A 21788-nucleotide genomic window follows, 5' to 3' on the forward strand; every position below is an offset into this window, starting at 1 on the left:
CTTGCACTGTTTGGACTGCATTTAGATGGTAAGCTGATGTAGCACAATGCAAATGGACAAACCTAAATCACTGCTCTTAAAATATATTGGCATTCCCGGTGGCTGGGAAGGCAGGTAGGAGCAAGGCAGCAGGCCACGGGAGGAAGGTTTCTGCTCCTGGGAGCGAGGAGAGCTGGGCTTCCTGAGCACACAGCTTCCCGAGGGGCCAGGTTTGGCCACCAGGAACTTGGAAACTGCCGTTCCCTTCTACCGTGGCAATGGGAATGGAGTGGTATGTATATGCTCTTGGTAAAGGAAGAGCACTGCACCTCTGGGGCATCCACATCTCCCCCAGTAGGGGCAACCCTGCAAAGCCCCAGGCAGTAGCACACATCCTGCAGCACAGCGACTGCACTGCGCAGGGTGGGCTGCGCTGCTGGCAGGCGCTACTAGGTCTTGCAGAGGCACAGGGGAAACTTCCTAAGGGTAAAGCCACCAAACGAGTGAACTTCCTGTTCGAACACTTCCATTGCAGTGGTTTCACTTGGCTGTGCATCATGTGCCGCAGAGGGAGGAGGAGAGAAGCTGTGTGAGCAAGCGAGGGTGCAGCCTGGCCCCACGGGGACGGGACGGCTGGTGGCGCGGGGCCTGGGGAGACCTGGAGTGCCTGCAGGGGGTGGGGACAAGGCCGTGGGCCCACCATCAGCACCATGCTCCTGGGGATCCTCGTGGTGCTCTGCTTCATCCCCGCTGCCGATGTAACAGGTAACAAAAGCAGGGTGCTGACCCTTTCCGCCAGTTTTCAACTTTTGCACCATTGGAGGGGGGAGAAGGTCTAGCACGGCTCTGAGTCAATTTTGCAGAAATTGGTCTGTTTGGATGTACAGGGGGAGACAGAACACACTGCTAGGACTGCATATGGATCAGCTTGCTCTAAAAGAGCCTGATTTTTCTTCTTGCACAAGTATCCCTCCAGGACCCAAGAGCTTTCTTTTTGATCCGCCATCTCTTGAGATGCATTTGGAAACTGCATGTGTATTTACAGGGGGTTATTTCACCTTCCCCCAGCCTGTACAGATTTTGCTCACACAAGTGTTTCATGGCTTTTTAGCCTCTGCTGGGGGGATCTGGGCTGAGCTGGTGCCAGTGCCCCCCTTGGGGCAGCCTCTCGGCCACCTGCCAGCCTGCTGTGTGCAGCTCTGTGGCCCAGCTCGGTGCCCACCTGCATCCCCCCAGAGCTAACACACAAAAGGAACAACAGCAGAGCGGCTTACGAAGCTCAAAGGTGGGAGCGTGGGAATTGCTGGGTTTCTGAGTTTTGCACTGTTTAGTAGTTTATTGGTACTAACGAGATATCCAGCTTCTTTCTGGAAATACCTGCAACAACACAAATGTCTATTTGTGATTTAGGAGCCTGGAGTCTTGGTGAATCTTTCTGAATCTTCAGTTGTTGTGGCTGAGGGTGTTTTGTCTGGGTGTTGTCTCTCACTTAAGCAGTATGTTCAGAGTTAACGTCTTTTCAAGGGATACATCAAAATGCAAAGCAAGGCGAGGGATGATGGTTTCTGTAAGGATAATCTTGAGACAGACAATTTTTCAAGTCACTGGTCTGTGAACTGTTGTTATTTGCTTCTTCTCCAAATATCAGCGCTTTGTATTTGATGGAGAATTTACAGGTAAGAACAAAAATCTGACTTCCAGTACAAAAACTTTCACATATAGAAGTTTAAAGAGTTGCTTTTCCTAATGCAAGAGATACAATTGATCACATTTTTCCTAACTTGTGTTATTTTTCTGCAACGCTTTTCCTCAGTGAAGGCATTGTGATTTGCATGAAGCAATAGTATGTCTTTGAGAGATGATAGTCTTTGCCTTCCTTGTCCTTCTACCATGTTTATCGTTCTGTGCTTGCAATGTCATAATTATTTCCACAGACGGCCACTGGTTGTCAGAGAAGACTTTAATTCCAGAAGGGGATAAGTAGCAGCAATGGGTTAACAGTTTTAAAAACATTTCCATAAGGTGTGAACAACTTTTATGCAACTCTTTTAAATTGCAACAAAATAAAGTGTGTGGTTATCAGACATTGGGGTTATGCCGTGATTCTCTAGACATCTGCACACTTGCTTTACATTGAGAGCTTGAATTTCTCCAACAGCTTCACTGAGACTGTATGACTGTTTAAAGAGAAGTACACAAGTTAGCTTGCTTCTCAGGGCTCTCAGCTTTATTCCATGTCTCTTGTCTACCTCTTCTTTTCATTTTGATCCTGAGATTAATGATCCTTACTGCATGGAAAACACTAAGGCAGGTCAAGACCCTGCAGGACTTCCTCGAGCCACAAAATGTATTATAGGCCTCAGATACTTTGTTCTAGTGAAGACAAACAAATTTGTCCCATTCTGCTTCTGTTAGACTGCCAGGGAGTGCAGCAAGTTGAGTTTGAATGGTGGAACTCTAAAGCTGGGAAGAGACGTGAACGATCAGATTGCTCATTCCCCTTTTGCAGTAACACCAATGTTTACACAGCTCGTCCCTCCCCATCCCCATCACCCCCTCTCTGTTGACTAAATAATTATGTTGCTGCAGTCTGCCAGAGAGGCAGGCAGAGCACGTTGGCTACCTGTGTGTTTTATGAAATAAAGTAATGTACGTGGGTTTCCACTGCAGTGGACCACAAACGACCTCATCTTTTCAGTATTTGCCTCACATTCTGGCTGGTGTTAAAAACAGACTCAGGGTGTAAAAGTTAACCTCGAACCCACCGAGGTTACCAGAATGCAGAAGAAGTACAAGGTGGTTAGCTGTGATTAGGATGACATCAACAAATGCTGGTTTAAAAAAAAATCACAAATGGACAAGAAGAAACCCTGTGCTCCAACTGGGCTTGGTTACAGCAGGAATTACCTGTGCTTTGTGCAGCACTGGGCTTCCTGCAGTATTTGCACAAAAGGAGGAAAGTTTAGCAAACCCCAAGTTTATCACGGTTAGAAGGGGCAGATCCCTCCAGCTGCACGCTACACCCACTGCTGGGTCACCTAGAACCAAAGTATCAGATAAAGACTCTTGTACCTGGGGAAGCAGAGTAAAAAGGTAATTGAACAACGAAACAGCAGCAGCAAAAAAATGGGATAGCTTGGTGTGTAACATAGCTGTGTATCTTTCCATTTGTGGATTAAGCAAGTTCCTGGCAGAATCCAGTGGGACGCTTCTTTACTGTGCCTATAGAAATCCCAACTTATCCCAGACTCCATGCCTGGCAAATAGCTCCCTGGAATCAATTGGCATGGGAAAGAAAGGAGAGCAGAAAATATTTTTAGCAGAATGTTTTTTTCCAATAGTTGACAATGATTCATGGAAACTTCTGGAAAAAAAAATCAAAATAGTTAGTTTCCATACTCTGTCATCTTTATTTCACTTTCTTGGGAAAGAAAGAAAGAAAGAAAGAAAGAAAGAAAGAAAGAAAGAAAGAAAGAAAGAAAGAAAGAAAGAAAGAAAGAAAGAAAGAAAGAAAGAAAGAAAGAAAGAAAGAAAGAAAGAAAGAAAGAAAGAAACTTCAGTGAAGTTTTGCCTGCACCGGGGTCCATGATGAGGGAGTCTGTGTATTACAGGTATGGATGGCCAACATTTTGTCATGATACAAAAAAACCCTCACGTGTGATTATAAGATATGTCAAGCATGACAAATAACATACAAAAAAGCTCAACAGTGCACTGTTGCTTATACAACCTATGATCCCGAGAAAGCCCGCAGCATGCGCGCTCTGATTTAAATGATTTTACTTTTCTAGACCTTACTGATTTTTGAAACTGTAGACAAAGATTTTTTGTAACTGACATTTTCTGGCTAAGGCCAAGACACAGATATTTATTACTATGCAGCATGACTGAACACAGCTCTGGAAATAGCAATCGTGAACCTATTTAGGGGAAAACATATGCTATTGGAAACACATATGAGATGTTTCGGAGTTTCACCATTTTAACAAACCCAAAGAGACATGAGAAGAACTTCCTTTGTGAAGGCAAAAGCAACTTCAGCTCATTTGCTCAGACTGGTCCAGATCCTACAAAGAATATACTCAAATCCTATTCAGAACAGAAATGAAAAAAGGGATGTTTTGCCTTACTTTCTCTTCACTGCAAAATTAGAACACATTTTGGCAAGACTGATGCTCTTCGATTTGAAAAAAACGCGAGCCTGGAGGAGCAGGATGCCAGCAGGGCCTGTCTAACTTGCCTGTGGGGTAAGCCTGCCCTGCCCCAGCCCTGCTGGCATTGCAGCCCAACCAATTCATGTGGTGCTCATTAGTTCCCATAAATGAAAAACAAAAGACCTCCCTCAACCAGTTCAGATTTGACATAGCAGAGCCACTTTCTGAAAGCAGATTCAGTTTAAGCTTGGCGTAAACAAATCACTTAGGCACAGTCTTCATTTAATGCTCCACAAGTAAGCTTTTTGCAACTGGTCAGCCACCTCAACATCAGCAGCATGAGGCTGGGTTATCAACACCCAGCCTGCAAGGCAAGACTGGGCCAAAAGTCCAAAAAATAAGTTGAAGGAAATTATTTTCTTCATTGGCTGCATCAAAAACGTCCAGTTGACAATTAGCAAAATATCATGGTAGGGACAGAAATAGTTCAAAGCTGTAATGAAATAGTGGAGCTCGAGGCATGAAGCTATGTCCTACTGTACATCAGGAATCCAGACTAGCTCACAGCAGCAAAAGGTGGGGGGAGGTCACTGGGCTCTGCAGAAGAGTGTAAACAGCACTTGAAGGTGGTCCCCCAGTGATAAGATTTTCGGTGTTCTTTGTCTTTCCTCCGGACATAGAGAAAATCTGCTCAGGCTAAGCAATAAACATCCACCTGTTTTTCTGTAAGTACTTGCACTGAAAAACAGCTGTTGGTAAGCACTTGCAGTGAAAAACAGGCAAGCATTTTTTCGGAGGTGTAGTGCTTCTGCAAGCGCCTCTTCCAGGATGCCTGTTTTGGTTGTAAGCTCTGAAACAGAAAAATCCCTCCTGAAGGTGTATTTGGTTCCTGTGACAGTCAGGGTTGTAGTGGTGGGCACTACTGGGGTGAAAATCAGAATGAGTGTCTCAAGTGAGGTGTGCAGAATTCTGCTATGCTAAAAGCAGAACAACTCCGCTGGGGTCTTGCACATTCCCACCTGGGCCAAAGATCATTTTTCTGGCCAAGAAAAATATGATCAAACACTTTGTCTAAAGGGGTGGAATGCAAACCTCACTCCTTGCTTAGAATGCCTTATAAGCCTATGTGAGAACCTTTGTCGGAAAGTGCTGATTCGATGAAACTGAAATGTTTTGCTGAAATGTCTTCATTTCGATGAAAATTCACCACAGGCAACACCTCCGACAGAAACCTGCCTTGTCTGCTGTTATTCGGCCTCCCTGTGCTGTGATTCCAAGACGTGTGGCTCTTTGTGCTGGAAAGCATGGAAATGCTCACTCTTTGTCAAAATACAAAGTTTCATGGTGTTTGGGTTCCCTGCGAACATGAGATTTGTGAGCTGTGACGAGCTCTGCTCCAACCTCCAAGCTAGCTGTGCTGAACAGAGAGACACAAGGAGGACAGACTAACAAATCTTTCTTTGCTAAAGACAAGGCATTAGAGCATTCCTTGTCTCACATCTTTCTGCTCTCATGAGAAGAAAGGGCTGTAAACAAGGCTTCCCGTGAGAAAATGAACAACTTCAGCAGTTTCATGGGCTGGGCTGGTAACTGGAGAACCTGCTGGCCGTGGGTTGTTTTTACTGCCCGCACCCTACCACTAGTCCTGGCAAAATCATGTATCTCTTCATGTATACTTCACTCCCTGTTCCAGTCTCGTTCCCTTCGTTGCTTACAATTGGTATGCCAGGGTATACCTAGCAGAGGGTTTCTGGCTCAGCTTCTTAACTTCCTCATAAATCAGCAGTGGCTGATGAAAGAAATCTAGCACAAACTTCTCTCAAGCCTCTGGGGAGCTGGAGAGCAACAGCCTTACAGACCCTTTTACCAGCTTACAGCTAAGTAGAGCTGCTTGGAAATTTTCAGATGCAGAGTGGTAGGAGAATGGGAGCTGGCAGGGAAATAGCAATTTATTAGGAAAATGTCTAGCAACCACAAAAATTAATAAGAATGGGAGCCAGAGCCTAGTATAATCAGATGGAGAAAGGTTTTCACTCTGAATTTGGAAGACCCACACTCAAGTCCATCTTCTGTTTTGATTCAGAGCAGGGGTTACACCTGAATCTCTCATGTCCCTGATAGCCGTGACCACTATGTATGTTCACTGTCTTCACTCACAGCTCTCATAATGAAAGTTGAGCAAAGTGAGATAGTTTCAACATGAAAAAAGTGCCTTCATAACACCTGTGGATACACTGTGTGGTATTTGGAGCAGATGTTCTTTGGACCTGTGTAAATAATGTGTCAATTGTACAAACAGATCTGTTTTCTCTGCCTTTTGTCTTATGTCTGACTGAAAGCGGAGCACTAGACAGGATGACTTCAGTGGTCTGTTCCAGCCTAACATTTGTGCAGCTCCCAAGAAGCCCATTCTCTCACCAAGCTTGAGGGAGGCAGGTGTAGGTCTCTGACCAAGCCAGAGCACAGAACTGAACTTGGGCTTCCTACACCCCAAAAGAGTGTCCTACTCAAGAGGCTGGGGTGGTCCCTCTTCCTGTGCCTGTGTGAGCACACTGCATGTAGCCATTTAGTCCTAAATATTGAACACATTGAAACACTTATATTCCGGGCATTCTGGATCTGGCCCCCTTCCCACTCCATTTCCCTAACCAGCCTTTTCAAGTATCCTTATGTGGATTAAGTAGAATGAAGGCAAATTTTGCAGCAGACTTTGGAGGAGACACAATTGCCATTCTCTCAACCACAGCAATTCTCAGTGATCCATCAAAGGTTACTGAGACCTCCTATGAATTGCACTTGCATGTGGTTATATACACACACAAAAGGGCTTTCCTTGCTTCTGGCAAGTTCCTAGCTTAAGAACCCAAACCTCCTTCCTCTTACAGGTCACAATTTGAGAAGTAAGGCCCCACTGGCACAGGATGAATTGTCTTGGAAGAAGCTGTCTCTCTGCACAGCCTATGCAGTGTTTCATTGTTCAGCTAATCATAGCACAGAGTTCTACACGTCAGAAAACATTTCCTGTTTATCTGTCAGTCCGGTCAATCCAAATTGAATTATACCTTCATATGACATGCTTTTTTGCAGGCCATTCAAGTGCTAAGTGCCAACAGTGTCAGATTAGTCAGATCCCAAGTCCTCTGAGAGATTAAGAATCTGCTGCAGCTGCTAGCTAGTGAAATGAATTATTTAAAATTAAAATGATAGCAGTTCATGCTTTTAGTGCTCTTTGTCCAAGGCCCAAACCCTTGAAATGGTTAAACAAATTCCACCTGCAAACTCTTCAAGACTGTCCTTGGATTACAAACCAATTGTATCAATAATACTCTCTTACCTGACTACTTAAGTAAGCATTAAATTCATAGTATTTTGACTCTGTAGTGTTCCCTGGGAATCTGCTTGCTAAGGAAAGGGTAAAAAGGTGGCCTTAAATACACACAAACAAACGAATAAAGAAACAAGGCAGCCTTTTGGGCCTTGATGCTCAATCTTTATCACATGAGCCACTTTCTGTCCTACTGTCCTGACTCTAAAGAAAAACACCCTCGACCTCACATGCTCCCCTAGTGACTTTGTAGTTATTTATAAAGAGGGGGATTGCTGCAACAAGCTCCTGTGAGAAACTGCTTCTGCAGCTTGGTGGTTATGTGCTCCCCAGTAGGGAGCATCAGCAGAGGAGAGGAGACACGGAGAAGAGCTGCAGAGGAGGATGTGTGGTTCTGAAGCCTCATGGTGTACCTTGCAAACAAGTGTTTTTCTCTCTTTCTGCCCTCCCTTCCAGAAAACAAGATTTTAGTGGCTCAGCATCCTCTGCTCATCGTAGCCAACAAAACGGCAAACCTAGTCTGCAACTACTCATACAATGGAACAGGGAAGGAATTTCGAGCTTCGCTGCACAAAGGAACAAACAGTGCAGTTGAAGTCTGCTTTATTTCATGGAACAAGACCAAATCTAGCAGTAATTCCAATAAAGAATTCAACTGCCAGGGGACTTTTTATGAAGACAAAGTAATCTTCAATCTTTGGAACATGAATGCCAACCAAACTGACATCTACTTCTGCAAAATTGAGGCCATGTATCCACCTCCATATGTCTACAATGAGAAGAGCAACGGGACCGTCATTCATGTGAAAGGTAAGCTGAGGAATCTCTGGAGGCCAGTATCCTCCCTATAGACACTCCTTATATGATGGCTTGAGGCAGTTTGTTCCTTTATAAAGAAAAAAAAATAGTTGGGTTGCCTCCTAAAAAGACATTCCTGCTCCTGATATCCCAAGAAAGATGTCTTAAACAGGTGTATGATACGATTAATATAAATGGCATGTTGGAACAAAGAACAAGTAAGTGGAGATGGAGGTTTTTGCTTTTAAGTGCTTAAACTTCTTTTTGTTCTTTTCCTTAAAGAGACACCTGTCCAAACACAAGAGCCTCAGTCTGCAATTTCTTACTGGGTTATGGTGGCAGTGACGGGACTTCTTGCTTTCTACAGTATCCTAATAACTGCAATCTTTATTAGCTACTGGGTAAGAAACCATTTTCCTTTGCTCTATATGCTCTTTGTCCTTAGTTCATCTCTCAGGCTATTCCTGCCTTATTTACCACAAGCTCACTGGTATCCCTCACTTCAGGATCACAGCACTTCTCTACCCCAGCTACATGTGCACACCTGTGCTGTGCCCCCAAACAGCTGGAACATCAGATGCTCACCAGGTGGGCAGTCAGCCTCTGTAGCAGAGTCCTAAAGCAAACAGTAATGCCATAATGTTTGCCATGCCCAGCACACCAGCCAAACTGGGACACGGTCTCCAGCTCCAGCCAGCTGTCCCTGTCAGGGAAATCTACCTCTCCAAGCACTCCTGGCAAACTCCCTTAAGGCTAATCTGACAGAAGGTGCTCACCTACAGTAAAACAATCTTGAGGGAGCCCTCAGCTGGCTCAAGACCATCCGCACTGATGTGTCGTGCTTATCCAGCAATTCCTTCTCATACTCACTCTTTTTGGCAGCTTGACTGCAAGAGAACAGGGGCACAAGGGTCTCAATAGTGTATTTACCCTAAGAAAGCAGAGACAGCCTCGTGGCTCATTATTTTTGCTTTCTAATCTATCTGAAGATTTGCCTGGCCCACGTCACATTCAGTTCTGCCTGGTTCAACAAGCAGCCCTGTTGGAGTAAAGAGAGCAGAATGCCACCTCCCAGGACAAGTCCTGGGATCCCGATTTCCCAGAGGTGATTTTACACTTCTTACTCCACGTGGGAAAGACTTGAACAACGACCGTGAAGAGTTCTGTTACTTGCACTCCTCTCCCCTCTATCTTTGCCATTAAATAGCTTCTTATGGTTATGATGTAGCCTGTATAAAAAAGGTCCCAGGGTCCCTGACAGGCTAAATGCTGCACGTGCACAGAAAACCACTCTCAGTGCTAGCTGAAGCTTCAGCTCTGTTAGCTGTTTCACAAAAATACGCTTGCTCAGTATATACATATTTCTAATGCAAAACAGTTGAACCAGACATTGTCAAAGCAAACTGCAAAGGCAGGTTACGTGGTCCCTCTTTGTGCCTTATGTAGAGACTGAGAGGAGAGCCAAGAGGATTACAGCAAACAGCTGCTGGTGTTACCGTGCTGTGCAACGGTGGCTGATGAGATATTATAGCTTCAAATCCATCGTTCACAATCTGAACCATTTTCTCTCTGCTATTTTCTTTCGGTACCCAATGGCTACGTGCTGTGCTACTAAGATGTCTGCTCCCAGCAAGAGTGACAAGGCTGCACTGTGATGCGTGCTGTTTGCTGCATCAGTTTGTACCTGCTGTTATCACTGCTGGTGGTATTCTCCTGATAACGCACGCCGTGAGCGTGGATGTACTTGGAGTGCTGTTGAATGTAAATAAAGCTGCCTACATGTCATTGTAGACGTTAAAATGAGGTTCTAAAAATGATACCTGACAGCCATAGCAAGCCTGTTTCACTCGAGTTCCTGAAAGCAGCTAAAGATTTGTCAAATTCCTCACAGTTCTGCCTGCCTTGGAGGAAAACTGCTTTTCTCTCCAGAAGCAGCCATACTTTATCCCAGAACAATCCAGCACTCACTCACGCTAGCAAAATGTATTTCTCTAATGAGAAATTACCTCCTCAATTTTAACAGATTTTTTTTTTAATATTACAGAGATAAAGAAAGACAGATAAAACTTTTGTATCTAATGATTAAATGCACCATCTGCATTGCACAGCTTCAGCAGCATGTAATTTCCATTCAACACCTTGCATATATATAACATTAACATCAAAAAGCTTGAAGTGTCTCACAGCAATTAACTGCCTCACACTGCAGGTAGAGCATAATTCAGCCATTAGATTTGCTAAGGCAGACCTCCTCCAATTCCACAGCATCACACGTACACTGCAGTATATGTGTGTGTGTGTGTATGTATGTAGAAAGGAGATTTCAGAAAAAAGGAGATTGTAAAAATGTATAATCAGTCTTAAGGAAAAAGAATGGAAGCACTTTCCCCAGTCCCTGTAGGAAGGCCTTAAGCTATGCAAGAACACTAACCTTATGCACAGCCTGCAGGAGCCACAGGTGCAAATTCTGCTGTAGCCACAAACTTCCTCTATCATTACAGGCAAATCATTTCACCTGTCTTCTGCTACTCTTAGTTCTGAAAGAGATGCCTTCCCTGTCTCACAGAGGCCCTATAAGGCAGAAATTCAACATTGGAAATGAGATTTTTAAGGCCCAGATAAAACATTAACATGAGCTCTGGCTCTTTTTCCTCTTGAAACAGTGCTCAGCACCACGTATACATTATGTGTTCCTGCTGTAAATGCAGTCATGTAAATGCAAGTCATGATATATATAGCCTAGGCTGATTTTTCCTGCTTATTCTGCTTCAGTTAAGCCAATTTCTTTTCCTTCCTAATAAATGAGGACAGCCTTCACTGCTCAGGCTGCATTGCTTCTGCTGAGTCATTCCGTAGCTGAGAACCGGTGGCGAGAGAAATCAGTTTGTATCCTTGGTCTGCAGCATTCCTTCCCCTGGAGAACTGACACTCCGCATCCCTCAGCAGATGAGCTGTAGACTTGTATTAGGGTTTGGCAAATTCCTTGGATTATATTACGAGAACACGTGTTCTAATTCTTCTGTAAACGTATTTAAACCTGAGGCTTTCTTATGAACACGCCTGCTTCCTTGAACCAGGACCCAGAGCCAGGACCATCAGCAGTTAATGTATCTGACAGTCAGATGAGACTATTTGTTAACTCAAAAAAGGAAAAAATAAAATGCATCGCTCATGTTTCTCACATCTTATTAATGCTCAAAAGCTCTCTGCTCAAAGGATCTCTCTTCCCTTTCTTTTCTTCCCCTTTTTCAATGTTCACCCCGGGTGGGACAGGCTACTTGCAGAAATGGTTTCACACTTTTCTTGCCCCTTCTCCCACAGCAAAAGTCCAAGAAGAACAGGTACCACCAGAGTGACTACATGAACATGACTCCCCGGCACCCACCCTACCAGAAGAACAAGGGTTACCCATCCTATGCACCAACACGAGACTACACTGCGTATCGCTCCTGGCAGCCGTGAGAGCCACCAGCCGAGCCACCACCGTCCTCTTGTGCTTCTAGGCAGTCACTTGCTCCTGGACAGCGAAGGACAGCCTGTTGTTTTCTCATCATGTTTGTTATTAATGACCATGGATACCTACACCAAAGCAAGGATTGGCTAAACTTCAGTGTTATGCAAAAAGAAAAGGAAAAGGGAAAAAAAAAAAAGCAAACATAAAAAATGGGGGAAAAGTAAAAAAGGGTTGTTTTCCATGATGGCTGACAAGGAGATGCAACTTGTGTTGAGGGTTGTCAGTGGGTAAGAGATAAGGATGGCATCAGAGCTGCTCTCCTCTTAACACCGGTGTTTTTGCCCAGCTGTTGGGGGAACCAGCACCAGAACATCTGACCTTTCCCAATAACTACTCCCTTAGATTTAGCCTGTAATTTCTTTTCCTGAATGTCTGATCCTCAGAAACCATTGTTGCTGTTAAATATGGAAAAATGGGAAAAAAACAAGCTGTCTTCCCTCTGAGAGCAGGGAATAGTTTGAAAGTCAAGATGCACTTGAAAGAGATGGAAAAGTCAGCCAGAAGGCATCCAAGTAATTAGGCTACAGTGCAAATGGGCCATCAGGACAAACCAGGACTGAAAGAAAATGACTCAACATTCAACATGTGAGTCCTTAGGTTGGACATTTTGTAAATGTTCATAAAGGCCATCTGAAGTCATAAGCAAGCAACTCCACAGAGCATGAAACCAATGCATCTCAAGAAAAAATCAAATGGGAGAGGAAGAAAGGTTTGCTGTCATCATGAAAAGCCCCGTTTGTTTGCCTACAGCAAGGGAACACAAAGCAACATGGGAAGCATTAGAAGATGTGGAAGTCAGATTTGGAGGAGATCTTTACCCTCATTTTTTAATTTTTGTTTCTATTCAAAAGGCATTCTGCTGAGTCCTCCTGAAAAATCATCACTTTTTCTGGTACCAAGGCTGTACCAGAGCTCTCTTGAAAATCGGCATCCACTAAGGAGTGACTAAAGATCACTTGAATTATTTCCTAGTAAGCAACCAACGTTTTGGGTGCGAGAGGGTCCTCAGGTCCTACCATTGTGAACAGAGACTGCTCCAGGCACTTTGAACTTTGTGCTGACTGAAGGTTGCCTTTTTATCTAAAGATGTTCTTTAGGGATGCTCCGTGCTGGAGTGAAGTCTTCAACAAAAACCTGCTTCATACCTTTAATTAAGTATGTTTACATTAACAAGGCATCCTAAACTGTAATTGGGGTTGTCTTAGCTTAAGGTCCTTTTTCATACTGAGGAGATTAGATTTATTTTATAGAGACTACTGAGTAAACAAACAGAAAAATAAAAATAAATCCATACTCCCACTTTGAAATAAAATTGGGATTGTTCAAAATTTATTTTCCTTCAAATCAGGATGAGAAGATTTTTTTTCTTTTTGAGGGGACATGACAAAAACAGAGACGCAGAAGTGTGGAAGTGTGGCAACAGCCTGCTTTGACATCTTAAGCCAAGTACAACTCTTGGTACTTCCAAATTGGAAGTGTTATTTGAATTTGTAGACCAGGCCCCAAACTATTCACTCTGGGTCCTACGCTTTACACTTTTCCACATACATTTTTGACTCTCTTCCTAAAATGCCCCTTACTGTGCCTTTGTACTACAGCCGTGGCAGTGAGAAGCACGTGGAGGGGCTTAGGGGAAGGGGCCAGGCAGGTCCCTACATGGTCCCAGCTGGGCCCTGCTTGCTGGCACTGACCACTGGGATGCTCCCACCCTGCTTCTCCCTCCTTGCTTGGCCCCGTCAGCATGCTGGCCTTGTGTCGGGGCCTCCAGCTACTCCTTGCACAGCATCAGTCTGGTTGACTCTGTCTCACCCAGCTCCACACCATCCACCAGCGTTGTCATTGTGTAATGCAACATTAACAAGTGCTTTGATCTCAATGCGGTGTGAAAAATCACATCTTCTAGTGCAAATGTGAGGTGAGATGGCAAATGTGTACTGAAAGCATAAAACAGGGTCAACTTCTTCACTTCAACTGCTTATGTACATTTGTACATGTAGATGCATCTGTTTCACATCTATATTCTTTATAGTTTTATTATACTTTTTGCAATCTCCTCTTAAAATTATTAAATAGATACAGTAAATTAAATCTTGAATAAATGCATTGGGCCTGAGGCTAGTCAGGGGAAAGTATTACTTTCTAAAGCAAATGTTGGTATAATTTGTTTTCCTTCCCCTAACACTTTTGCAATTTCCATATTTTAAATGTACCGGTAGCTCCCAGGACATGATACTGGAAAGTCAGACCTGGAACAGCTGGAATAACTATTAAATCTGTTGGCTGACCAAAAAGAAAGGGAGATACAGGGAAACATCCTAAACAAATAATGAAAAAAATAATGAGGAGAACCAGGGCAGGAAGAGCCTAAGCCCTGTGTTAGAATGGACACTGCCATTAAAGCACTGTAGTGACACGAATTACAGACTGCTGAAGACGAGATACCAGTAAAAGTACCTTTTATCCACCACTGTAAGGGACTAAAAGAAAGTGTTTGCAGAGAAGCAAGCCAGTTAAGCCTCAGGTCTGGCTCTGCATATGTGGATTAGCATAGATGACAAACAGAGCAATCCTAATTTATTCCATCTGGTCTCAGGCAACGCGTAACATGCCAGGACAGTCCTGGCCCACCCTGCCCCTGCCTTTGGGGTCTATATGCTCTTTATAGATGATGTAAAGAGAATCCTCCATCTCCTGCTGCTCTCAACTTGGAATCTGGCCCTCATGGAGGGTGGTGAGAGATCAGTAGAGTTTTCTGCCTTGCAGACAGGGTTAATTCAAATGCAACTATCATCCCGATGAACAGTGATTTAATTTTTCATCCTCCTATCTTCCATGTTTGGATCTCTGTGTCAAATGAGCATCTGAACTGCAGTCATCATATCTGAGCAGCAATCAGCACATGTTGCAAGGGGTCAAGCAAGGGTTGTGCAGCTCCAGCCCCTGCGTGTGATCCCTGTTCTGCACGTCTCCAGCACAGCACAAACCAAGGGTCTGGCTGTTCTGCACTTCCAGGAACCAAGCTCCTGGGAGACGGATGCTGAGGAGGTAGCCTGTGCTGTGCTTGCAAGTATCTCGAACCTTCACTGTAGGGGTTGTCAGGTTTACTGAAGCCAAAAGCCTTGGGCATCCCTTCAGGTTTGAATTCCCCAACTTCCCAAATCTCCTGTAGCAAATTTTTGAAAATGCCCCTTCTTTCTTCTCTGGCTATAAACACGAACCCTGCATGTCTGTCGAACAATATCACATCTTCCCCCTTTGCATATTATCACTTTTACTTTCATTTCTATGCCAGACTCAGCAGTTCAGGAACCCATCCAATTTGTTAATCCCCAGCACCATTGTGCAACCTTCCACACGCAGCCATGAGTAGTTCCTTGCTTCACAGGCTGTGTTGTATGCCACGTTCCTCTTCACTGCTGGGTAGGGAGTTGCCAGAGGAGACTGGAGCCTTGTGGGGATTTGATATGCACTCGTCTTCTGTTTGAAGGATTTGGGGTCTTTCATCCCTTTGATTTTCCCATCATCTTCAGTTTGCCAAACAGCCATGTGGGAATCCCACACACCACGTGCTCCCACAGTGCGTTTAACTTCTGTGCATTTTGTTTCCTGTGCATAGCAGGCTTCTGACTCCTGCCAAGCTCATTATGCCTGTATACATGCCCTGACAGCAGAAGCAACTTGGGCTACTGATGGTATGTTTGATACCGATAACGTGGTACAAACTGCTTGAGTTTTAGGAGCACAAAAGCAAATGCTAAAGATCAAATCTTTCCGCTTTCAGCAAGGCTTTTGCTGTGTGACTGGAAAATAGTTTATTCAAGATGAATCACAGACCAAGACAATTTTGTTAGTCACTCGCACTAACCAGAAAACAGGTTAGGGTAATGAGTACAATACCAGCTTTGTCTGGTGTGGTGAAGAATGGGGAAGCATTGAAAACAGTACTAGGCAGTAATTTGTAGCCAGTCGGTGTCTGCAAGTGGCTGTGAGAGGGAAGCATTACTAGCTGCTTATCTTGATGCAAATGGATTGTTCTTCACAATTAGGCGCTTTTGTTAGGGCATCACATTACAGTATGTTACTATTCCAGCCTCAAGGGCATGCAGATAGTCTGATGTGGCCAATTTGGCTGACAAAGTATTATGAGGCTGCCAGTTTCATACAAACCCTTTTGCAAAGAGACAAAAAGTTGAATGGTCGCAAATTCATGATTTTTCTTTTTCTTTCTTTCTCTCTTTCTCTTTTTCTTTCTTTCTTTCTCTCTTTCTTTCTTTCTTTCTTTCTTTCTTTCTTTCTTTCTTTCTTTCTTTCTTTCTTTCTTTCTTTCTTTCTTTCTTTCTTTCTTTCTTTCTTTCTTTCTTTCTTTCTTTCTTTCTTCTTCCTTCCTTCCTTCCTTCCTTCCTTCCTTCCTTCCTTCCTTCCTTCCTTCCTTCCTTCCTTCCTTCCTTCCTTCCTTCCTTCCTTCCTTCCTTCCTTCCTTCCTTCCTTCCTTCCTTCCTTCCTTCCTTCCTTCCTTCCTTCCTTCCTTCCTTCCTTCCTTCCTTCCTTCCTTCCTTCCTTCCTTCCTTCTTTTTTCCCTGCATCTCCAGGAGATTAGGGCAGTGGTTCTCACTTTTTTCTCCTGTTTGTTAATAAAAGCATAACAAAATCTTTTTTTCAGGGCTCATAAACTCACCAGGAGCACCTCAGGTTTTGGGAGTTGGCTCTGTCTGATTTATGTGCCTGTTGACATGACCAGGAGTTTTCAAACGTCACAGTTTTCCTAGCCATTATATCATTCTGTAGCCACATCATTCCTTTCCCTCACTGGGTTTTTTGTTCCTTCAGGGGAACTATTCTGGATCAGGCTGAAATGTTCTCATGGACTGGAACAACCCCTCTTTTTCAGTCCAGAAGTATCACTCTCTAACCAGCAAAAATGAAGGTGCAAACAAGCAACGTGTAACAGTGAGGTGGTGTGGAAATCAACGTAGTGGTTTCAATCTGGTAGGAGGATTAAATGGCCTTTTTGCAAAACCCTTTTGCTCTCAAATAAAGAAGCTACAGAAGCTACAACATACTGAAGGACCTTAACCGAAGAGGTCAGGTTGCCAAATTCAGCAATCCAAGGCAGAACAGCCAGCTGGAAACTTTCCCACCCAGCCTCGCTTCTGCCCCCTGCTGCGAGCAAAGCGGCTCCATCACCCCGAGGGCATTTTGTCCTGCCCGCAGGAGCCGTGCCCTCTGCTCCCAGCACACACACACAAAGAGGCTCCCCTCTTGCACAGATGCTGCAGGTCCAGAGCGCGAGTGAGCCCAAGCCCCTCAGACAGAGGGTGGCAGCAGGACACGGCCGTGGCCCTAACTCTGCCCTCAGGCGCCCGTGGCCGGCTGAGCCCACGCTGGCCGGCACGTGTGGCCACGCGGGGCGAGGGAGGGCAACGTGGCTTCAAATTGCAACCAGCCACAGCCACAAAGGGAAGGACGTGAAGGCTTGGACAATGCACCCAGGCCAGCCGGAGGAGGATAATAGCTAACTTAATGCCCGACGGCCTTGTCAGTGCCCCGTTAAATTAGATCACTCTGTTGTGAGTCAGAATGAACTCATTTTCCTGCTATGCTTGCTGCCTGTGACAGCCCTCGGGCTACTTTAATCTTCAAACACCAGTGGTCAAGATGAGAGCTGATTTTTTTTTTTTTTTTGGCTTGTGAAAATGATGAAGTAGGCTGCTTGCATTTCTTTGTGGGCTTCTCAGCCTTTCCCAGCCAAGTCAAAACTGGCTGGAGAATTGAAATCATTGCTCTCTTTGCACAGCTCATCCGCTGCTGATGCACAAGGACAGAGGCTGAAGTCCAGGGCAGAATGTCAGCTTTGGGAGCATTATCCCAGCTAGGTCTTTTTCTCATTAGCAGCATGCTGAGGTGATGCCAATGTTTTCTCTTAACAACAAGAATTAAGGATGACGCTGCGAAGATACAGCCACGGACAGAAAGGAATGACCACTGTCCCTGCTGCAGACACACACAGTTGACACTAATTTCAAATCCAGCCCTGTGATGGAGCAACCCACCACTAAAGGTGGGAGAAGCAAGAAGGGGTTAATGGAGAAACCACCCTAAAACCGCTTCAGTGGAACTCTGGAAGAGTCCCGCAGGGATCAGCAATGAACAAACCAGCTGCAGGATGCACTACGCAAAGCAGACTTCTGCCTCTCCCTGGCCACATACTAGAAATAACAGCATTAAAAACACCCTGGTCCTTCTTGCCTCAAGAAGTACTTTTTAGTGCACAGGCTGCTCTGCACCAATGAGGAACTAACCGCACTGTTTGGGTCCTGCGAGCAGGCTTGGGCACACATTTGAATCCCAGGAAACTTTCGAGACAAAGGCAGCAAATTATATTCATAGGGCAGTGGCCAAATAAACCACAGCAGGCTGGGAAGGCAGGACAGCTGAATGGCAGACTGCAGGAAAAGTGGAGCTAAGTGACTCCAGGGCTTGTCTCCAGCAGCTAGAGAAATGCATTAGTTTGGACTGAAGCTCCAGTGAATTTCCAATAAAAGCAGTCCTTGGAAGGATGGAGAATCTGTGGTTATTTCCTGAGATTATTAAAATCAAACTAACTATGCATATACGCTTAACTAAAAAAGGATTTTTTTAATACATTTATTTCTGCCTTATCTCCTTTCTTAACTAAAGGATCTGTTACTTACAAATCCCACATTCCACTTGCAGTATAAGGTTTTAAAATCAGAGTATTCCTATCTTGTTACTCTTTTTTTTTTTTTCCTTGTTATGAAGGCATTTCTGTTGTAGTTCTGCAATCTGATTTCAAACCACTGAGGCAGAGAGGCAAACTGAGAACCAGGATATAAGCACAGGATGTATCTACTGCAGCTCTGCACTGCACGGCAATGCCAACACACTGTGAAAGGTAGCAAGCACAAGATGAAGTTCAAAGAGTCCACAGGTTACATGAGCGACTTGGTCTGTGAGGAAATGTCAGTTAGAAGCGAGCAGCACAAAACAGCTCTGTTTTCCTATTGCTGTGGCTTTGCTTGGTGACGATGACATACAAAGATTAAGTCTAACTGCACGAGCTCCAGTTGTTTATCTCCTTTATTATCATCGCCAGTAAGTGAAGGAGATGTGTGGGTGTCACCTGCAAAAAAAGAAGTTGCATTTCTGAGAGAAAAAACATCTGCAGATCAGAGAAGGCACATGGTCTTGTTTAATTCATGCATATCCAATTTCCTTCCTGTCACTAATCTGCAGCACTGAATTTAGTCTCCTGGATTTCCTTAGCTTTGCTATGCTGAGAGAGTTCAAGAGAGTGGGAGATGGAGGGACTTGAGCAACATCAAGAGCCCAGAAAGCCTGCAGAGCATTGAGGTCATTTGCAAATCACTAAGATAGCCTGGCTCCCACGGCACGGAATTTGATTTTCCCTCCCTCACTTCCCATCTGCTGAACTATGGGGATTTATCTGCTGTGCAATCAGTTTACAGAAGAACATTTTGTTCAGGCTGCTATCGAGGGCTGCTAGCAGAAACTGGAAGCCCTGGGTCACCACCTATGGCACGAGTGTTAGCATCTGTGTAGAGTATGTGGAACATGTGGTTCTTCTGTGCTTGCACGCTTGTGGCTGTGACAGAGCGAATTCCTACACAGTTAAATGCTGCTTGCTGCATACACCGCATGAGAAATTACTATTTTAAGAAAGAAAGGTTTTAAGAAAAGACATCTACATTGGAACTACTAAGGGATACCTTATGTATGAATATGCAACCAGCTATACAAACACAGATACAAACTGTCTTTTCTCCCCATCATTATATAACTAAAAAAATAACAATAATAACCCAGAGTGAGTACCAATGCCTTAGACATCAAGCACAACACGCTCATTGGGTCTACGACATCTCTACATTAATGACATTTACCTTGGCTGTGTGCTGACTTGCCTGGATCAACTCACCATCCTCTGAGACATAAGAAGTACCAGAAAACTGAACAAAAATAAATTCAGAGGATCTGTATTTAAAAAAGATTTTTTTCCCACCTCCAAACTTGCTATAATTTGTTCTAGCCCTGGATGTGAGATATATTGAGAAGACTCTCCCTTTTAGCACTAAGCTCAGTGAAAACTCTGACAACCATCCCTTTCCAACTGCAGATCAGGGAGTGGATTCTCTCTGGCTCTGCTACAGCTTTTCAGCAAGCAAGAGGGCATTTTGCACTCTTGTTGTGCCCCAGCCACAGCTCAAGCAAACCAAGGACCTGACTAATTCTTCTTGCCCAGGTGCAAAATGTGACATTCACCTGCCCCACTAAACAGACCTCTTTACAAAAATTAAACTCACTTGTTCTTGATAGCTGCCATAATGAATGCTTGGTCAACAATTATTCATTCCTTGTTCTTGCAGATGACAAGTTGTTGTGCCCATTATACCGAGGGGAGGAATCCAATTGCTGTCAGCATGATAAGTTGGCTGAGAAAGTCACACAACTGTGCAACCTGCTGTGGGAGTGTCTTCTTCCCTCACATAAATGCTGGTTGCAGTCTGCATCAACAAACTGATGTTTAGCACTTTTGGCTAGAGAATGGCGCAAGAAAAATATCAGAAGCAAAGGCCCATGCAGTGTGGGGCACTGCTTAGACCAGTGCCTCTGGCCGAATGGCATGAGCACTAGCAACTGAGTACCATTTTGGGATTGGTGAGGAGTGAGCGCTGGCTGAAATCACTCTGGGTTTGGATCTCAGATGCACGTAGACTGCAAAGACACGGCAAAATGATAAAGGATCCAAGGCAGGGGGAAAAGCACGGGGGAGCAACAGGCTTAACTTGCTGAAGGCAAACGGCACTTGCACTGGGAACAGGAAGCTGAGAGACTGTGCGAGGGATGTCGCAGGTGTCGGAAAGGCCGCCCCCGCAGTCGCTGTGCACACGTGGGTGACTGCCAGCTGGCACTCCGGGGTCCCTCCTCTCCCAGCTGGAGCCAGGGACTCGTCCTGCCTGGCCTCTCCACGCCTCACCTCCGGTATGGTACCATCTGGAAAGCACTGGGGCTGTGGTATGTCGGGCTAGAAGCAGTACGTGTGACATGTTCAAACACACAGGAGTGATGTGCCAAGTGATGTGCTTGAGGTGCTTAAAAATGAAAAAAAAAAATAAAAAAAAAAAAAAATCAAGAAAATAAGAGGGAAGCAGAGGCAGGGTGGTCTTCATGCAGAGGTATGAAGCTCAGCAGCTGTGAGGGCAGGAAGCAGATCTGGGTCTCCGGTACGTACTGCACCACACCAAGCTGGAACACACAACGTGTGCGTGGGCATCCTTGCCCCCCCTGCCCTGCAGGAACATGAGGAACTTGTGGTCTGAGCCAGGAAATGTCCACTCTGGTCACAGCTGCAGTTTCATTTCTACTCTTCTGCCACAGCTCAGACCTCCCAGCTGGGCTCCCAGACACCAGCTGCAGAGCACAACCATGCTTTTACAGGCCCTGCATTTCTCCTCTCCTCCCCTACCTTCTTGCACCACAAGAAATGGTCAGTTTGTGTTTGCATGCCCTGCATGGATCCGCCTGCTTCTCAGCAACAAAACCTAACCCGTCTCATCACTTGCAGGGTTGTTTTGTTTTGCCTTCATAGTGAGTTCTTCTGTGGTCACAAAGTTGCCCGTCTGTCACAGACTGTCCATAATCCAAGCTGTCTCCTAACACTTGTGGACAGAGGATCACAACATTTCATTACCAGAAAATGAAGCTGGGAAGGAGATGACTTGTATGCTGCTGTGGGATTGAAGGTGTAAAGGGCCATGGCAGTACACTGTGGTATGGGAGCGTGGCAAACTGAAGGCAGCAGAAAGCCCAAGATCTGTGTCAGAATGTGTTTGCACCAGCAGGCTGGCTGTTGTGAAGGTCATCTGTCCACATTGCTTTTCAGGAAAGATCAGGAACATACCTCATCTCGCAGCAAGGAGGCAAGTGAAGGTGATGAGTCTGGCTTGGGAACAGGTTCAGACACACAGTTTTCTTCCTC

At 44.8% G+C, this 21788-nt stretch overlaps 1 protein-coding gene and 2 long non-coding RNA genes across 3 annotated transcripts; 1 reads left to right on the forward strand and 2 right to left on the reverse strand.

The window, feature by feature from the left end:
- Positions 1-610: 610 nt before the first annotated feature.
- CD28 (CD28 molecule) lies at positions 611-12378 on the forward strand. Its single transcript, XM_068685922.1, has 4 exons — positions 611-744; positions 7915-8268; positions 8539-8657; positions 11578-12378. The coding sequence occupies exons 1-4, from the start codon at positions 690-692 to the stop codon at positions 11716-11718; spliced, it is 669 nt and encodes a 222-aa protein (XP_068542023.1). The 5' UTR covers positions 611-689; the 3' UTR covers positions 11719-12378.
- On the reverse strand, positions 1321-10820 carry LOC137858349 (uncharacterized). Its single transcript, XR_011097661.1, has 2 exons — positions 10688-10820; positions 1321-2442 (listed from the first exon to the last, which is right to left on the reverse strand). It is a non-coding gene; the product is annotated as an uncharacterized lncRNA (long non-coding RNA).
- A 3653-nt stretch (positions 12379-16031) lies between the features above and the next one.
- LOC137858348 (uncharacterized) lies at positions 16032-20424 on the reverse strand. Its single transcript, XR_011097660.1, has 2 exons — positions 19693-20424; positions 16032-18911 (listed from the first exon to the last, which is right to left on the reverse strand). It is a non-coding gene; the product is annotated as an uncharacterized lncRNA (long non-coding RNA).
- Between the last annotated feature and the right edge of the window lie 1364 nt (positions 20425-21788).

Source organism: Anas acuta, chromosome 6 (assembly GCF_963932015.1).
Source record: "Anas acuta chromosome 6, bAnaAcu1.1, whole genome shotgun sequence".
NCBI classification, from domain to species: Eukaryota; Metazoa; Chordata; class Aves; order Anseriformes; family Anatidae; genus Anas; species Anas acuta.